This window comes from Anomaloglossus baeobatrachus, chromosome 6 (genome assembly GCF_048569485.1).
Source record: "Anomaloglossus baeobatrachus isolate aAnoBae1 chromosome 6, aAnoBae1.hap1, whole genome shotgun sequence".
NCBI lineage: Eukaryota > Metazoa > Chordata > Amphibia > Anura > Aromobatidae > Anomaloglossus > Anomaloglossus baeobatrachus.
In genome coordinates, this window is record NC_134358.1 from 111452153 (window position 1) to 111471118 (window position 18966).

Below are 18966 nucleotides of genomic sequence, written 5' to 3' on the forward strand. Positions count from 1 at the left end.
GAGGCCCAGAGCACGGGACCGGGCAACGGCCACCAGAGTGACATTCCCATCTGTTACCGCCCGGGACCGAGTACCCCCTTCCCTGGGCGCTACACGAAGAGAAGTTGCAGTTTGCAAAAGAAGAATGATTCAAAATTCAAGTTGAGGTGTAAGAAGCTTGTTCATGGTTATAGGAACGATTGATTGCAGTTATTTATTCCAATGGGAGTGCAACCAAATATTAAGCTGAGGGTGCTAACAATTTTGTCCGGCCATTTTTTGTGATTTTGTGTGAAATTATGTCTAATTTTCTTTTTTCAGTTTTTTGTTTGTGATTACAATAATTTTCTGGAAGAAATACTTCATTTTCTGAAACAATTTCAAAGGTACCAACAGTTTTGGCCATGACACTATATATGTTGTGAATTCTGGTTCCTGGGCAATCTACTCCACTATATATGGATAAGGCTTCAGAGATACTGTTATGCTCGCCAGGCGAGCAGAGAGTTTAGCAAACCCACTGGGCCACAGCACACAAAAAACCCAGAAGGGCTTAACTATGAATCTACACCTGGTTGTCTCTAGGGCCCCTATTGGTGAGGGTGTTCCGCTGTCAGTGGCAGTCGGGAAGACTGGTGCTGCGATGGCTGGCCCCTGTGGTACGGGAGCGACAGTCTCTTGGATAGACTACAGCAGTAACCACTATCGAGGTTCCGTTCAGAATGGATGGACAGATGGATGGAAGCGGCTGCAGCAGCTGGTAATAACTTTGTGGCAGCGGGCATCGTGGTTGGCATCCGGTGTGGTGGCTTACAGCTGGAGGTTAGGGATAACAGCAGCAGTACACTGTAATATAAACATATGTCAGCAGTGGAACTAGCACAATACAACGGCAGCAGCAGCACAGTGCTAGGAAACCTGAGAACTAGCAACGTATTAGGCTCGTTGCCCAGGCACCTCCCATAGCGCAGAGGTACCTTAACCTATGAGGTACTTCCGGGTTAAGGGTACGCTGGCTCTTTAAGAAAGGAACGTGGCCGCGTGTGATCCTATAGAGAAAAAGCAGGAAGTCTGCCATGAGAATGCAGCCTCCAGGAGACAGCAGAATGGGATGGGAACAGAGCGGCCATCTTAGGAGGGACAGATGGGTGAGTTAACTGACACTTCCGACAGGTGGAGAGAGCAGGACAGCGCGGGAACTCTAGTGTGGGCGTTACAGGTATCAAGCAGCTTTGTTTGAAGTAATGAAAAAGTTTTTTATGTCAAAGGTGGTGGCCACGACTTGCACAACCCCTTTTCATACCACATATTAATCCCCTGTTAAAATAAAAACAAATATACTCCCCGCCCATGCTAATGACGGTCCACCAATGTCTGCACTCGAGTTCCCAGGGCTCATGTGAGGTCTACCTGCTGCAAGCTCTCACTTCCTCTTGATTGCTCATTCGTCTGAAGGCGGGGAAAGAGAAGCCAGCAGTGATTGGGCACAGGGCTCACGTCACATGATAACATGAGCCCTGGGTTTTACGAGTGGCAACATTGCTGGAAATTCGCTGATGTGGGAGGTGAGTGTAAGTTGTTTGTTTTTTGTTTTTTTTTTATTGAAACTGGGGCAAACGTGTAATGAGAAAGGGATGTCCTAGTAACAGACAACCCTTTTAAAAAAAAAAAAAAAAATTCTTTCATGTGACTTTTTTGTAAAGTAGATAATTTTTATAATTGCTTATTTTTACAGCACTATCAAACAAACAGTACCCATTTCTGAAAATGGATATAACCCGTTAAAGAGGGAGACTGAGATTATTTTTTTTTATTCTTTTTTTGTTTAGCATTCCTGTGAAGCCCACATCCCTAATTTTTGTCTACTATCTGCTGTATATCTATAGTGAGGATTTTGTTATGCATGGAGCAAGACATAGATTATATTTAATTAATTTAATTCTTAACATGCTAGTCGGTTATAGTAGTAAATTCTATGTTCCATACCTTGTTCCACATTTCTCTCCTCTGCACTAGGATATTTATTATCTCATTTATGTAAACTGCTTACTCAAAATATGATTGTTTTTATCGCTTGGCCATATATTGTTACATTTATTGAAAAACTGGCAATTTATGCCTTTCAAAGAGCAACAGTATATTACTGCTTGGTTTAAAAGACGTTATCGTTATCCCGCCTTAAACATTTACCTCTTAAGGGTGCTTTTACATGCTGCGACATCGCTAACGATATATCGTCGGGGTCACGTCGTTAGTGACGCACATCTGGCGCCGTTAGCGACATCGCAGCGTGTGACACCAATTCGCGACGATCAACGAGCGCAAAAACGTGAAAAATCGTTGCTCGTTGACACGTCGTTCATTTCCTTAATATCGTTGCTGCTGCAGGTACGATGTTGTTCGTCGTTCCTGCGGCAGCACACATCGCTATGTGTGACACCGCAGGAACGACAAACATCTCTTTTCCTGCGTCCACCGGCAATGAGGAAGGAAGGAGGTGGGCGGGATGATCCGGCCGCTAATCTCCGCCCCTCCTATACTATTGGAAGGCCGTTTTGTGACGTCGCACAACAGGTATGTGCCTGTGACGCTGCCGTAGCGATAATGTTCGCTACTGCAGCGATCACCACATCGCTGGAACGACTGGGGTGGGTGATAACGCTTGCGACATCGCTAGCGATGTCACAACGTGTAAAGCACCCTTTATTCCCTGAATAATGTTGGATTGGTGGGGGTCTGACCGCTGAGATGCTGTTGGGTCCTCTAGTATAACCATGGCTATTAGGAATCTAAATGGAGCAGACACATAAATGCCGTACTGCATTAATAGACATATGATTGGGCATTCAGATGTCATCCATGAGCTTTCTGTTTCTCATGGACTGTTTGATAGGATAAGCTTGAAAACATCATCACCTACTCCCCCCACCCCCACACACACACACACACACACACTTGAGAAAAATTGATCAAAGGGAACCTGTCACCACATTTGGTGACTATAAGCTACGGCCACCACCACTGGGCTCTTATATACAGCATTCTAACATGCTGTATCTGAGGGCTCAGGCCGCTGTGTAGAGCGTAAAAATGACGTTCTAATACTCACCTAAATGGTCAGTGCGGTGCAGATGGGTGTCTCGGATGCAGCATCTCCTCTTTTGGCCATCTTTGTCCTCCTTCTTCTGAAGCCTGGGTGCATGACATGTCCTACATCATGAACACAGGCAGGCATTGAGGTCCCGCTCATGCGCAGTACAATACTTTGATCTGCCCTGCTCACCGTTTAGGTGAGTATTATAAAGTGATTTTTACGTTCTACACAGCGGCATGGGCTCTTATATACAGCATGTTAGAATGCTGTATATAAGGGCTCAGTGGTCGTTGTCACAGCTTGTAGTCACCAAATCTAGTGACCGGTTCCCTTTAAATGCTAACTAAATAGTGATGAGCGAGTACCAAAAAGCTCGGGTGCGCGAGGCTCGGGCCGAGCATCCCAAGATACTCGTGTACTCGGCCCGAGCACCGAGCCCAATGTTATCCTATGGGAGACCCGAGTATTATTCTGAAATGACCCCCGGCAGCATGTAGAAACCATAAAAATGTAAAGTAAAAAAAAAAACGTGCGTGTGTGTGTATGCGTGTATATATATATATACATGCGGAGTGGAGTGCGGGAGGGGGCTTAGCCGAGCGGGGAAGTGTCGGGCTAAAGGCACGGTCATGCTGTGAGGGCCGGCCAATCACTGCAATTCCACAACTAACAGGGCTGTGGAATTGCAGTGGTCTGCCAGCCAATCCCTGTATGAGGGCTGGCTCTCAAAAGAGCGCCAACATGCAGGAATGAAGACCACGAGTACAGCACGAGTATCGCGAGATTACTCGGTACCCGCCGAGTAGTCCAAGTACAGTGATACTCGTGCGAGTACCGAGTAGTGACAAGCATACTCGCTCAACACTATAACTAAACTCTGATGATGAAAACTGAAATTCTGATCAAACCGGTTAAAGTGTTGCAGAAAACACTAATGAAACTCCACCGTTTTTTGCATAAGAAAAAAAGTCATCAACTTCTGAATGAGGTCTCCCAAAAAGATTTGTGTCCCCTTTTTTTTTATCAGAAAAGTGATTTATTGTGACTTTTGTGTCCACCTTAATGGAATATATATTTCATAAAGAATATCCACAACCTAGAAAATGCCTCTTAAAATTCTACCTAGGGAACATGGGTCCCTAATTATTCAATCTTTCAAACATTATTGAGAGCACACTAGGATCTTTAGTATAATAATCAAGATGTTTTACATTCTTCCCAAGTAACCTCAGTTTGCATTGCTTTATTATAAACATATTTTTCGTTAATCTTTTATTTTTTTCTGACTTTTGTTCTTAAAACAAAAAAAGTTGTGATTTCTGTAGCTCACTTATTAGCTTTCCTGTATGGATTGATTGCATATATACAGATTGAATTAAATTATTTAAAGAACACCTGTCCCATGATTTTGCAACTCTTTTTCCATTTTTTGATGTGTTACTTCTTTACAGAAATGTTCATATTTGTTGCTTCTGGAGCGCAATATGTGAAAGCCCTGCTTGGAGTACAATTGGGGATTTTTTAGAGCCTTCTCTGGTTTTTTGCACTTTCACTTTTCCCACCCAGACACTTCCAATTACAGCTCAGTAATAGTGATGGGCAAACCCGGACTGGAGAATTTGAGATATGTACCGGATACATAGTATCCATGCACCGAGCTCAAACACGGAGTTCTCCGGGAACTCCGTGCAACGCTCCAGATTCGGCTACCTGGATAATTAAAAATTAAATAAAGGAAAAACAAAGAAAATAGACATCTCATAGATGACTCCCATTACTAAACTAGGACTCAGTGGCAGCTGTGAGCTGTCATTATCCCCTTATATTACCCCCATTGCCACCTTACCAGGGCAATCAGGAAGAGCCGATTAAAGTGGCGAGATTGTCTTATCTAATGGATGTGACAATTTTAGGCTGCTGCAGGCTGCTATGTTAAGGCTCTTAAGAGCCAAATAACCATAGGTCTCTCCAGCCTGAGAATACCAGCCTCCAGCTGTTGGCTTTCTCATGGCTGGCTACCAGAATTGGGGGGGACAGCACACAGTTTTTTAAAATGATTTTTACAATAGATTTTAAAAAAGCTGCATGGGGTCCCTCTTATTTTGACACACAGCCAAGATAACCACACGGCTGGAGCTGGCAGCCTTTAGCCGTTTGCTTTATATGTACTGGGTATCATATTGAGAATTGCCAATCTGTTTCTTTACTTTTACACCACTATAGAGATGCAATCACAGATGCTGTCACACAGGGTGGGGCGCGGTCTGTTTACAACCAATCAGAGACGTCGGTACTGCTGGTGGGCGGGAGAATCGGTAAATATGTATGAGGGTAATAAGTGGCCCCTGAAGTAGTGTTACTGCCGCGCAGATTCTCGGTAAGTATAATGCTCCTGTTGTAATCCCCCTAGCCCTTTGTATCACAATTTTAAAGCACAATATTCGGGTCCTTATAGAATTATATGGGGTTTGGCGTCTGGGCAGATATTTGAGATTAATTCCGGTCCTGAATGTTTTTTTTTTTTTTAAATCCGTTTGGACCCTTCGATACTGATTCACATATCTTTACATATCTTTACTCGCCAACTGATCTTGCAGTTTCAGTCTTCCCTAGCTGTGATCGGCAGCATCTGGGCGGGAGAGCTGAACGTGCTCGTCCCCAGAGAAAGCTCTGAGGAAACGCACAGTTGGTCTGCAAGGAGAAATTTCATACATAGCGCAACAAATGTGACTATCTGCAGTGGAATGATGCAGCGCACAACTGAAATGAGTGGCAGAATAAGGGAGGCTCAGGGATTTTGACAGTAAAGTGTTTCATTTTAACAGGTCCTCTTTGTCTTAAAACATTAGAGCTAAACCTGCTACTTGTTTCGAGGTTGAATTTTGAAAGCTATGATCAGAACATGAAATGTAAAAGTACAATGAAGCTCTAGAAAATCACTGACAATATTTGTGTAGATACAAGTTGTAAAAAGTGGAATTTAGTAGGATCCAGAGACAGGCTGGGTATACTGACAAATAACCTCCTCAATCCAATCCCAAGCAGCTTAATAGGGCTTGGTGGCCGCCTTTTTAAAGGCCATGCATTTTTAAAGGTGCAGCTATATGGACTCGGCTGCATCACAGTATAGCCGACACAGCTGTGCATTTCAATGTCTAGCACTGCCTTTACCCATCAGAGAAGATCTCCAAGAAACGGCCAGATTGGAGACAACTGCACTGGAAAAGGTGTTTGCTCCATGGCTGTCTGCCTACTTTAATAATGGGATGTAAAAGCATTTCTCTGTGTGTATGCATCTGGAAATGCACGTAGCCATATATAGATATAGTGTGTGTGTGTGTGTATGTATGTATGTATGTATGTATGTATGTATAATAATTGATCTACAGTTGACACTAGACGTTTACATACACTATATAAAAAGAAACATCTGCATGTCTTTCTCACTATCTGACAAGAAATCAAAATAAATCTTTCCTGTTTTAGGTCAATTAGAGACAAAAAATATTTATATTTGCCAAATGCCAGAATAATGAGAGAGAGAATGTTTTAAGGGATTTTTATTACTTTCTGCAAAGTCAAAAGTTTACATACATTTCATTAGTGTTTGGTACCATTGCCCTTAAACTGTATGACTTTGGCGAAACATTTTGGATCTCCTTACACAAGCTTCCCAGAATAGTTGGTAGGAATTTGGGCCCATTGCTCCTGACAGAACTAGTGTAACTGAGCCATGTTTGTAGGTCGCCTTCCTCGCTCCGGCCTTTTTCAGCTTTGCCCATAAATTTTCAATAGCATTGAGATCAGGGTTTTGTGATGGCCACACCAAAACTTTGACTTTGTTATCCTTAAGCCACTTTTTAACCAGTATGCTCCTGGTCATTGTCCATTTGGAAATAATACAGATAATAAGCTGCACACTAACCACTATAAAAATATAAACATGAAAAATGGTAAAGCATTACTGCTATAGGGATACTATGAACAATGAGAAATGCATTTAGCTATCTGGAGAAAATCAATATAGGAAAATGGTATTGCAAAACTGTTATGCATATTTGAAAATAGTTGAGATGTTTAGCAAATGTATTGATCAATGCAAATGAACCCGAAAACCAACGACAAGGTAATCTTCAATTTTTCGGGAACCTAATCTTAATGCCTCTCTATATGCTATTAAAAATCTACAAGACAGGCTCCTGGTTATATAAGATAATTTCTTGTCCATTTGGAAGACCGATTTCTGCCCAAGCTTTAAGGTCCGCTACCATCTTCACAAGGTCTTTTTCTTTTGTTCTTGGGTTGATATGCACTTGTCTGACCAAACCACCTTCATCTCTAGTACGCAGAACCCACCTCCTTCCTGAGTGGTATGATGACAGGACATACCCATCTTGTTTGTACTTGCGTGTTATTTTTTGTACAGATAAACGAGGCACCTTCAGGTATCTAGAAATTGCACCCAAGGATGAACCAGACTTGTGCAAGTCCACAACTCCCTTCCTGAGATTTTGGCTGGTTTCTTTTGACTTTCCCATGATGCTACACAAAGATGCAGTGTGCTTCAGGTGTGCATTAAAATACATCCAAAGGTGTGTCTCTAACTCAAATGTTGCCAATAAACCTATTAGAAGTTTTCAAATACATGACATCATCATATGGGCTCTGCTATATTGTTTAAAGGCATAGTACTCTTACTTTCTGTTTACATACACTAATAAAAATGCCTTAACACATTATCTCTCTGTCATTATTCTGGCACTTGACAGAGATAAATAATTTTGGTTCCTAATTGACCTAATACCAGAAAAGTTTATTCTGATGTCATGTGAGATAGTGAGAAAAACATGCAGATGTGTCTTTTTAGATAGTGGATGTAAACTTCTGGTTTCAACTGTGTGTGAGTGTGTGTGTGTGTGTGTGTGTGTGTGTGTGTGTGTGTATATGTATGTATGTATATACTGTGTATGTATGTATGTATAAATATATTTATAATGTACAGTATATCACAAAAGTGAATACATCCTCCACGTTTTTTAAATGACAGTGTGTTGGTGTGCCCTCTAAATGACTCAACACTTAGCCATTGATTTCTAAACCACTGTCGACAACAAAAGTGAGTGCATCCCTAAGTGAAAATAACCAATTAACCATTTTCCCTTCCTGGTGTCATGTGATTCATTAATGTTACAAGGTCTCAGGTATGAAAAAAAGAATTGTTGTTTTACTCAGATGTCCGAGCCTATAAGAAGATTGCCAACAGCCTTAAATTGCGCTGCAGCACGGTGGCCAGGACCATACAGCAGTTTAACAAGTCAGGTTCCACTTAGAACAGGCCTCGCCATGGTCAAGCAGACAGGTTGAGTGCACGTGTTCAGTGTCATATGCTGAGGTTCTCTTGTCAAAATAGACATGAGTGCTGCCAGCATTGCTGCAAAGGTTAAAGGGGTGTGGGGTTAGCCTGTCAGTGTTTCGACCATATGCTGCACACTACATCAAAATGGTCTGCAAGGCTGTTGTCCCAGAAGAAAGCCTCTTCTGAAGAAGATGGACACGAAAGCCAGCAAACAGTTGGCTGAAGGCAAGCAGACTTGGGTTATGGATTACTCGAACCATGTCCTGTGCTCTGATGAGACTAATCCAAATATATTTGGTTCAGATGGTGTCATGCGTGTGTGGCGGCAACCAGTACAAAGACAAGTATACCTTGCGTACAGTCAAGCATGGTGATGGGAGTGTCATGGTGTGGGGCTGCATGACAAAATATTGACACTTTAGGCACAATTTGGCCATTTTCACTTAGAGGTGTACTCACTTTTGTGGCCAGCAAATTTATACTGTTATACAAGCTGTACACTGACTGCTTTTCATTGTATCACAGTGTCATATCTTCAGTGTTGTCCCATGAAAAGATATAAAATATTTACAAAAATGTGAGGGGTGTACTTATTTTTGTGATATACTGTATGTATGTGTGTGTATTTTTACCTGTCTCTATCTGGAATTGTATGTATGTTAGTATGAATGTTAGATTTGTCTTTTTAGCTTAAGGAACCAATAGTGCTCACTCTGTTGTAACCGTCCATCACAGTCAGGGTGCACATGTGTAGAACGGGTTCAATAGCAAATCCCGCCCATACTCAGGAGATGTCGGCATCTGCCTGCAACTGAAGCGATTGTGCGCTCATCTCAATCGTTGCTGTTTAATTTAAAGGGATGCTGTCAGGTGCAATATACACCCAGAACCAGGAGCAGTTCTGGGTGCATATTGCTAAACAGTGTCATCAGCGGTGACGCGCATACCTGTCTGTTGTCACCATTTCAGAATGCCGGGCTTAGGGTCAGTGTGCATGATCTGAATGCTTCGCACTTCCAGTCATAATGCGCATGACTGGAAATGCTGGGAATTCTGATCATGCGCACTAACCCTAAGGCTATGTGCGCACGTCGCGTAAAAACATGCAGTTACGCTGCGCTTTGTAGCGCAGCGTAACTGCATGCGTCCTGCGTCCCCTGCACAGTCTATGGAGACTGTGCAGGGGCCGTGCGCACGTGGCGTTTAAGAGCGCAGCGCTTCGGCTACTGCCGAAGCGCTGCGCAAAAAGAAGTGACATGTCACTTCTTTCCTGCGCTTTGCCGGCAGCTCCTGCACGGTCTATGGCAGGAGCTGCAGGCAGAGCGCATGGAATCGGCGCTCACTACGGACATTTCTGCAGCGATCTAAAGCGCACATGTGCTCTTCAGATCGCTGCAGAAATTTCTGCAGGGCTTGTACGCAACCTGCGCACATAGGCTAAGCCTGGCATTCTGAAGTGGTGACAACGGAAATTGGTATGCACGTCACCGCTGATCACACTGGGCAATTTGCATTGATAAGCGTGTTAGCATGCCCTTGTGGATGTGCTAACATGCTAAGAGGGCGGAATGAGCACAGGAACTAACGCCTTTGCAACTAGTCCCTGCGCTCATTAGCATATCATAAAGGATCTTTACAAATACTTTTTCTAAAGATCTCTTTATCTATGGTACTAGATACAGGGACAGTAAGGCAGGGATTCGCAATATGTACCCAGAACTGCTTGGGGATCGGGGTACATACTGCATTCACTTGAATACCACTGTCAATTACTTTATGCCGGTCACACATTTGTTCTTAATATTTTATTGAAATGCAACATATACTACACAGCTAAACAACCAAGCAAAAAAATAAATAAATATATATATATATATTCTTTTTTATGTGTGTGTGTGTGTGTGTGTATATAATATATATAAAAAAAGAAGAAATAAATATAGATATATATCTAATCATTATAATCATATGTGTATGTATATATGTATATATATATATATATATATATATATATATATATATATATATATATATATATATATAATTTCTTCTTTTTTTATAATATATGTGTATGTGTGTATACTGTGCCTACAAGTAGTATTCAACCCCCTGCAGATTTAGCAGGTTTACACATTCGGAATTAACTTGGCATTGTGACATTTGGACTGTAGATCAGCCTGGAAGTGTGAAATGCACTGCAGCAAAAAAGAATGTTATTTCTTTTTTTATTTTTTTTTTTAAATTGTGAAAAGTTTATTCAGAGGGTAATTTATTATTCAACCCCTAAAACCACCAGAATTCTGTTTGGTTCCCCTAAAGTATTAAGAAGTATTTCAGGCACAAAGAACAATGAGCTTCACATGTTTGGATTAATTATCTTTTTCCAGCCTTTTCTGACTAATTAAGACCCTCCCCAAACTTGTGAACAGCACTCATACATGGTCAACATGGGAAAGACAAAGGAGCATTCCAAGGCCATCAGAGACAAGATCGTGGAGGGTCACAAGGCTGGCAAGGGGTACAAAACCCTTTCCAAGGAGTTGGGCCTACCTGTCTCCACTGTTGGGAGCATCATCCGGAAGTGGAAGGCTTATGGAACTACTGTTAGCCTTCCACGGCCTGGACAGCCTTTGAAAGTTTCCTCCCGTGCCGAGGCCAGGCTTGTCCGAAGAGTCAAGGCTAACCCAAGGACAACAAGGAAGGAGCTCCGGGAAGATCTCATGGCAGTGGGGACATTGGTTTCAGTCAATACCATAAGTAACGTACTCCACCGCAATGGTCTCTGTTCCAGACGAGCCCGTAAGGTACCTTTACTTTCAAAGCGTCATGTCAAGGCTCGTCTACAGTTTGCTCATGATCACTTGGAGGACTCTTGAGACAGACTGGTTCAAGGTTCTCTGGTCTGATGAGACCAAGATCGAGATCTTTGGTGCCAACCACACACGTGACGTTTGGAGACTGGATGGCACTGCATACGACCCCAAGAATACCATCCCTACAGTCAAGCATGGTGGTGGCAGCATCATGCTGTGGGGCTGTTTCTCAGCCAAGGGGCCTGGCCATCTGGTCCGCATCCATGGGAAGATGGATAGCACGGCCTACCTGGAGATTTTGGCCAAGAACCTCCGCTCCTCCATCAAGGATCTTAAGATGGGTCGTCATTTCATCTTCCAACAAGACAACGACCCAAAGCACACAGCCAAGAAAACCAAGGCCTGGTTCAAGAGGGAAAAAATCAAGGTGTTGCAATGGCCTAGTCAGTCTCCTGACCTTAACCCAATTGAAAACTTGTGGAAGGAGCTCAAGATTAAAGTCCACATGAGACACCCAAAGAACCTAGATAACTTGGAGAAGATCTGCATGGAGGAGTGGGCCAAGATAACTCCAGAGACCTGTGCCGGCCTGATCAGGTCTTATAAAAGACGATTATTAGCTGTAATTGCAAACAAGGGTTATTCCACAAAATATTAAACCTAGGGGTTGAATAATAATTGACCCACACTTTTATGTTGAAAATTTATTAAAATTTAACTGAGCAACATAACTTGTTGGTTTGTAAGATTCATGCATCTGTTAATAAATCCTGCTCTTGTTTGAAGTTTGCAGGCTCTAACTTATTTGCATTTTATCAAACCTGCTAAATCTGCAGGGGGTTGAATACTACTTGTTGGCACTGTATGTATATATGTATATGTATATATATATATATATATATATATATATTATTAAAAAAAAAGAAATATATATATATATAATATTAATTTATTTTTTTTTATTTTTTTTTTTTTGCTTGGTTGTTTAGCTGTGTAATATATGTTGCATTTTAATAAAATATTAAGAACAAATGTGTGACCGGCATAATCTGAAATGAAGATGGTTGAGTGCACGCGTATGTATTACCGGAGATGACTGCAATCTATGGCTCTGCAGAGCACTACTATTAATTTCAGTTTTTTGGGAATATTCTTAACATGTTTTTGCTTGGCTGAGCGGAGTTTGTAATGTAGAGAACACTATTTCCATGCTGTATTTTTAGTCTTGTAAGTTTGTCACAGTGTGCTGGCACAGAACCAGCGCTGCACTACTGAGGTGGGGAATGGTTGATTCAGCTGTATATTGAGTATTCCTGGGTCTTGCCCAGAACTGAGTTAAAGCTGTGGTTGCATCAGGCCACATGTTCCTTCAATGTTGGAGCCCTCACCGGAGCAGCCTGCTGTCATGTGGTGGACCAACACCCACAATGTGATGACTATATTGACCTTCTATTATTTTTTTTCCCCTTTTTTCCTCTGAATTGTGACTTTACATATGAATAAAATTCAACTGTTTACTTTGAAATATTACAGATATTGCTCATTGCAACCACTCAGTACATAGTGGGGAACCTAAGAGGACAATAGATATTCCAATTCTGATTAATAGATGAAAACCTCTATCTTTGGTTACCTTCACTAAGAAATATTCCAACAGTCGTACAACACTCGAGCATTTGTCTTGAAGAACACATTTTTTGGCTCCAAACAAATCTTTGGGGTCCTCTTTACTCTAGGTGAAAAACCACAAAATGTTGCTACTGATAATAATTATACTTTTCTATAGTTACTGGAATATTACATGTTGTACTTTACATCGGACATATTGACATACGCATATACACACGTGGCTCTGGTCACGTTGGCATCAAGACTTTAGTTTGTAAGTTCTATAATTAATCATTTATTCATTTTTACAACTGGTTTTAATTTTCTAATTAGTTCATCAATTTTGTTTTTCTTCATTTTGTTTGCCAAAAGCAATGTAAGCTTGAAAGGAATGTAACGTTGTAAACCAAACTTAATAAAGAATTTAGAAAACGCTAAAAAGAAAACAAAAATTGCTATTTCTAGTGGATAAAATCACCAAAGATTCATAAGAGCTGAAAACTATTCCACATTTCTCTGCCCTGCTGAGTATTCCAGGGAATGTATATTTCATTTTTAAATACTTCAGGATTAATATAATAAAAAATAATATACTCTCCTTGTTTCCCACCATAATTTCCAGTGTTTTATGGTTCTTGCTTCCTAGTCCCATCCTTTACATGCTGGAAATATCCTCTCGGACAATCATTAGTGAGGCAGTTCAATTATTCCAGTTATCGACCGGATATCTCAGGTGTATCCAGGTCTTGACCAAGAAATGCAGATCAGCACAAACCAAAGACCTGCAAGAATTGGGGGGTAGGGTGATAAAGGGAAGCTGTCAACAGGATTTCACCCTCCAAACTATTTAGATTTTCTAAGGAAAAGTCCAGCAATATCTTTTCAGTAGCCAGTCTCTTCCTCCTTTACTGAGAAATCAGCTTTTTAACTGATAGGCAAATGAGGCTGATGAGCTATTTGTAGTTCTGAAGCCTCTGTCACTCCAGCTCTATCCCTTTCTCAGCGTTGCCTTTTCTTGCTAAACTGACAGCCTCTATACTGTTTTTTTCAGAAAAAAAGAGCTTCCAGTCAAGCAGGAGGAAGGGATTCTGGGACAGAAATAGAGCTGGAGTGACAGAGGCTTCAGATCTACCATTGCCCTTTTAGCCTAATTTGCATATCAATTGCAGCTGACTCCTTAGTAACAGGAATGGACTGGCTGTGTAAAGATATTGCTGGAGTTGTCTTTGAAAGTGGGTCATGTACACATAAATAATTCCCTTTATAAGATGTGGCACTATTGAATGTAAAAAGCACATCTTTACTATGTAAGAACTGCTGTCAATCAGCTACCGAAAAAGCTGTTTACCAATCAGTTCATCACACACAAACCTTCATCACAGATGAACATTATTGTGGAACAGCAATCCTATGTAGAATAATGGCAGTAAAATTAAAGGGATTCTCCACTACTATACAAGTTAATCTTAACCCTCAACTGGTGAGGTGGGATTTTTGCCACGCAACTGGTGATGTGGGGCTTCCTATACCCCAGTGTTTAGAAATCTCTAATTTTTACAGAAAATACAAAGATCACGTTTGTTTTAATCGTTTCCTTATTGGCGATTGATTACACATGAGTATACCAAATTTTTGACACCCACAAGTATCGAAAAATGTAATACATTGATGATTCATACCAGCATTTTCCAATGAATGCCAGCTGAACAAACTTTCCCTGGGGTGTTGCAAACTCCACCTCACCAGTTGAGGGTTAATTGGCCTGCAGCAGTGTTTGTGGCAAAAAATAAGAAAACCCTTGTACTTGCCTTCCCAGCCAGTGCCACCTGCTGCACCGTGGTACCAGGTCATTTGGCATCAAATTCCAGTGGGACGATTGTGGATTGGCATATGTCCAGCTCCATACAATGCTGGATGATGATGACCACAGACATGGCATAGAGTTCGGAGAAGCAGCGCCGGTCAGGGAGGAGAGTTATATATTTTTAGGGGTTTCTAGGTTTTTTTAAGATGTTGACCTGGGTCTATAAAAATAAACTTGTATGGTAGTAGAGAACCCCAAGAAGATGGTGGTTTTTCTTTTCTTCTAGTCATGTATGAATTTTATAATTCTAATTCTAACAGGTAAAAGTTGGGGAGGAAACGGCCACAGGAACAGGACCCAACAAGAAAACGGCAAAGCGAAACGCTGCGGAGGCCATGTTGCTGCAACTCGGCTATAAAGCTTCCACTCCTGTCGCAGAGAGCACTGCAAAGGTAGGCGTAATGGCCATCGTTGTCTGTCTGCATAACATGTAACATGCCATTATTCAGACAATGCCGGTACTTTTAGTTAAAGTGAGGCCGAAAGTTGTTTTTTATTTTAACCTCATAACGACCGTGGGCAGTAAAATTACGTCCTTGCGGTCATAACGTTACTGCCCGTGGTCTGCCGGCAGCAGCATGCCGCGATTGTCGCACATCTCAGCTGATTTTCACAGCTGAGATGTGTGCCTGCTAGGCACGAGCAGAATCATTATCTGCTTGTGCCATTTAACCCCTGTAATCGCACTGTCAATATGCGACAGCGCCATTATAAACAAAATCGCGGTAAAGTTTTACTTACCGCCCGATAACAGAAGTCACGTGACATGATCACGTGACTTACGGCAGTTGTCATGGTAGCACAGGGTCATGTGATGACTCCTGTGCTAGACATGAACCACTTTCACTTTCGCTTTGTACGGAGGCCAGTGAAGCAGGAAGTGACCGTATCTGCTGTTTACAGCTGTATAGCTGTGATCAGCAGATAGTGCAGAGCGATTGGATTGCTGATCGCTATAGCCCCCTAGGGGGGCTAGTAAAATTAAAAAAAAAAAAGTTTTAAAAAATTAAAAAAAACCCCTAAGTTCAAATCACCACCCTTTCGCCCCATTGAAAATTAAAGGGTTAAAAAAATAAAAAATATACACACATTTGGTATCGCCGCGTTCAGAAATGTCCGATTAATCAAAATATAAAATCAATTAATCTGATCAGTAAACGGTGTAGCGGCAAAAATTCCAAACGCCAAAATGACTTTTTTGTTGCCACAACTTTTGCGCAAAATGCAATAACAGGCAATCAAAACAAAGTATCTGCACAAAAATGGTACCGTTAAAAACATCTTGAGTCGCAAAAAATAAGCCATCACTGAGCCATAGATCCCGAAAATTGAGAACGCTATGGGTCACGGAATATGGCGTAAAACGTGCGCCACTTTTTTCAGACATACGTCCGAATTTTTTTTAACCCCTTATATAAAAGTAAACCTATACATGTTTGGTGTCTACGAACTCGCACTGACCTGAGGCATCACACACACACATCAGTTTTACCATATAGTGAACACAGTGAATAAAATATCTCAAAAACAATAGTGCTATCGCACTTTTTTTGCAATTTTTCTGCATTTGGAATTTTTTTGCAGTTTTCCAGTACACTATATGGTAAAACCTATGGTTTAATTTAAAAGCACAGCTCGTTACGCAAAAAATGAGCCCTCACATGACCATATTGACTGAAAAATAAAAAAAAGTTACGTCTCAGAAAAAGAATGGCGAAAAAAAAACGGAAAGCGAAAAATCGGCCGGTCGTGAAGGGGTTAATGACTTACAGTATGTGTATATGTGTCGTGCTTCCAGTTAGAGACATGTTTGGTTTTTACATCCCTGGAAATTTGGTGATATCATTCACTGATGTGGAAAATTTGTATCGCTCTGCATCTATATTACATGTTATTATTGTTGTTATTATTATTATTTATTTATAGAGCACCATTGATTCCATGGTGCTGTACATGAGAAGGGGTTACATACAGAATACATATACAAGTTACAATAGACACTGTTACAGAGGGAAGAGGACCCTGCCCTTGCCAGCTTACATTCCATAGGATTTTGGGGAGGAGACAATAGGTGGGGTGTTGGTGGGGCGGCGGCTCCGCACGGTGGTACATGTTTTGCATAATTGGGAAGATATGTTACTTGGCATCATGTGAAGTCTCAATGGTCCCAGTAGAAGTTTTAATAATAGTTTTTGATAATTATCTGCAGTATTAAAAAATAGTACCCCATCAAAAAACATTTTTCACTCCAGTCAACTATAATCATGCGCAGCAGATTCCAAAACCCATATCTGGGTGGTTTCTGAAGCTTCTGCAAGGATTTTTGCAAGCCCATTGAAATAGCATAGATTTCTTCCAACAATCTGCTGCTTGTGAACTTGCCCTTAGATAATTGTTGGCTGATGTCTTATAGTCTGTATGTTTGGTAATTTTGATTTGTTAATATCGTAACAATAGCCTCTTTTTTTTTTTTTTCTCGTAGCAAAGTGATGCTCAGGCCTGGCCCGACCAGGGTTCTGGACCCTCCGATCAATCAGGCAGTAAGTGTTTTGTTTGTGTCTGTGGTTTGTTGGTTTGTTTTCAATTTTTACTTTAAATTTTACTAGTTGGGTTTTCCCAAAAAGTGGCCTCCAGGCTATATGCTCTTTTAGGCTTTGGTTAACTCAGTCCTCAATGCATTAAAATGGACTATTGCTGGGGAACTGAATGATCAGACATGTCATCCTTATCATTTACATCTAAACATTTGTGGATAGAGAATCCATGTATTATGGGGCATGTGTTATATTGTTCACTGTGAAAGTGCTAGACCACTAAAAGAAAAACATCCAAAAACACTTTAGATTGTGCCACTGACCTCTATCTCCATTCTGTACCTTCTAGTGAACTACTCCTGAAATATTTGATTATTTTCCAGTGCACTAATACATTATAATCCCCAGTTGATCCTTACTCATTGTAGTCATCAGGACTCAAAGATCTCCTTACCTAGCTTGAGTTTGGTCTTCAAGTTGGCCAGATGGCCCCAATATTCTTATTCTGCCTCATTATGTGGGAATCTAAGAGAGTGTTACATAATATAGAGGTCGATCCTATCTGCTTACAGTACATCAGTTAATTTACTGTTAAAGGGAACCTGTCAGGTCCCTTATGCGTTCTAACCTACAAGCAGGGTGATGTGTGGCCTTGAAACCCCTTCCTACCCATCCCTGTGTTCTAATATTGTATAATATGAATTTATAAAAAAAAATTTTTTTATAACTTACGTGTTCCCTATGTAAATATGCGGCGGGTCTAGTTCCCTGGGTGTCGCTTCGCCCCATGGGCGTTTGCATGCTTTCCGTGGTGTGATACCATGGATTTACATAAGCGACGTCACTGTCAGCTCCTGGAGATCCCACGCGGGCGCACTTCTCATTTGCGCAGCCTTCTTATCCGGATGTTTACTTGCTGGATGTTTACTTACTTTAGACACGCTCTGCGCATGCTCGGAACCGCAGGAGTCTTCTGATCGTGCGCTTATGAAACTGACAAGCAAACACCCAGATAAGAAAGCTGCACGAATGGCAAGTGCACATGCGCGGGATCTCCAAGAGCTGACTGTGACGTCTCTCATGTAAATCCATGGTGTTACGTACACAGGGGCGTGATACCTCAAAAATATATAATAAACCCCAACTTTTTAAAAAATTCCTTTATTATACCAAAAGCTAAACAGACTCATAGACATAAAAAATATACAATGTCTCTGCTGGATTCAACCAATAAGGGGGTAGATACATTGCAATATACAATTCGTCCTTCTTTCACGATTCGATACCTATTTCCCCTCATCAAAAAATTCCTCAGAGGGAAAAATTGCAATTTTTCAAAGATTTATATACTTCATACCATTATTCACATTAATATTTTAAAAATATCTATTAAACTCACCGTCACACAGTGGTTTAGGAGCTGAATACAGAGACAAAAAGATATTTCGTCACGATATCCAGTTCCAACCCCTATCCAGTTTTTGAGACCATAAAAACACACTTATGATAATGTCATCCCTGGTCACTCTTTTTGATGTTTTTTTTGACAACTACTCTACATCCAAATCACATCCTCAACTGGTCAATTGAACAGAGGAAAAAACAGGGATAACTTTTTTGAAAAAAAGGCACATCCTGGAATACCCTAGGTTATTCCTAACAGAACCAACACCCAATATATGGTGCAAACTCATCTGCCGAACTGTTATTTTGGATAC

The 18966-nt window shown here is 41.1% G+C and overlaps 1 protein-coding gene across 5 annotated transcripts in view; it reads left to right on the forward strand.

Annotated features, from left to right (window-relative positions):
- STAU2 (staufen double-stranded RNA binding protein 2) overlaps window positions 1-18966 on the forward strand; it is a 403856-nt gene that overhangs the window by 215613 nt on the left and 169277 nt on the right. For all 5 annotated transcript variants that reach the window (XM_075353165.1, XM_075353168.1, XM_075353167.1 and 2 more), the window contains 2 exons: window positions 14975-15106; window positions 17197-17254. In XM_075353165.1, the coding sequence (XP_075209280.1) occupies window positions 14975-15106; window positions 17197-17254 (190 nt within the window). The remainder of the gene's footprint in view (window positions 1-14974; window positions 15107-17196; window positions 17255-18966) is intronic.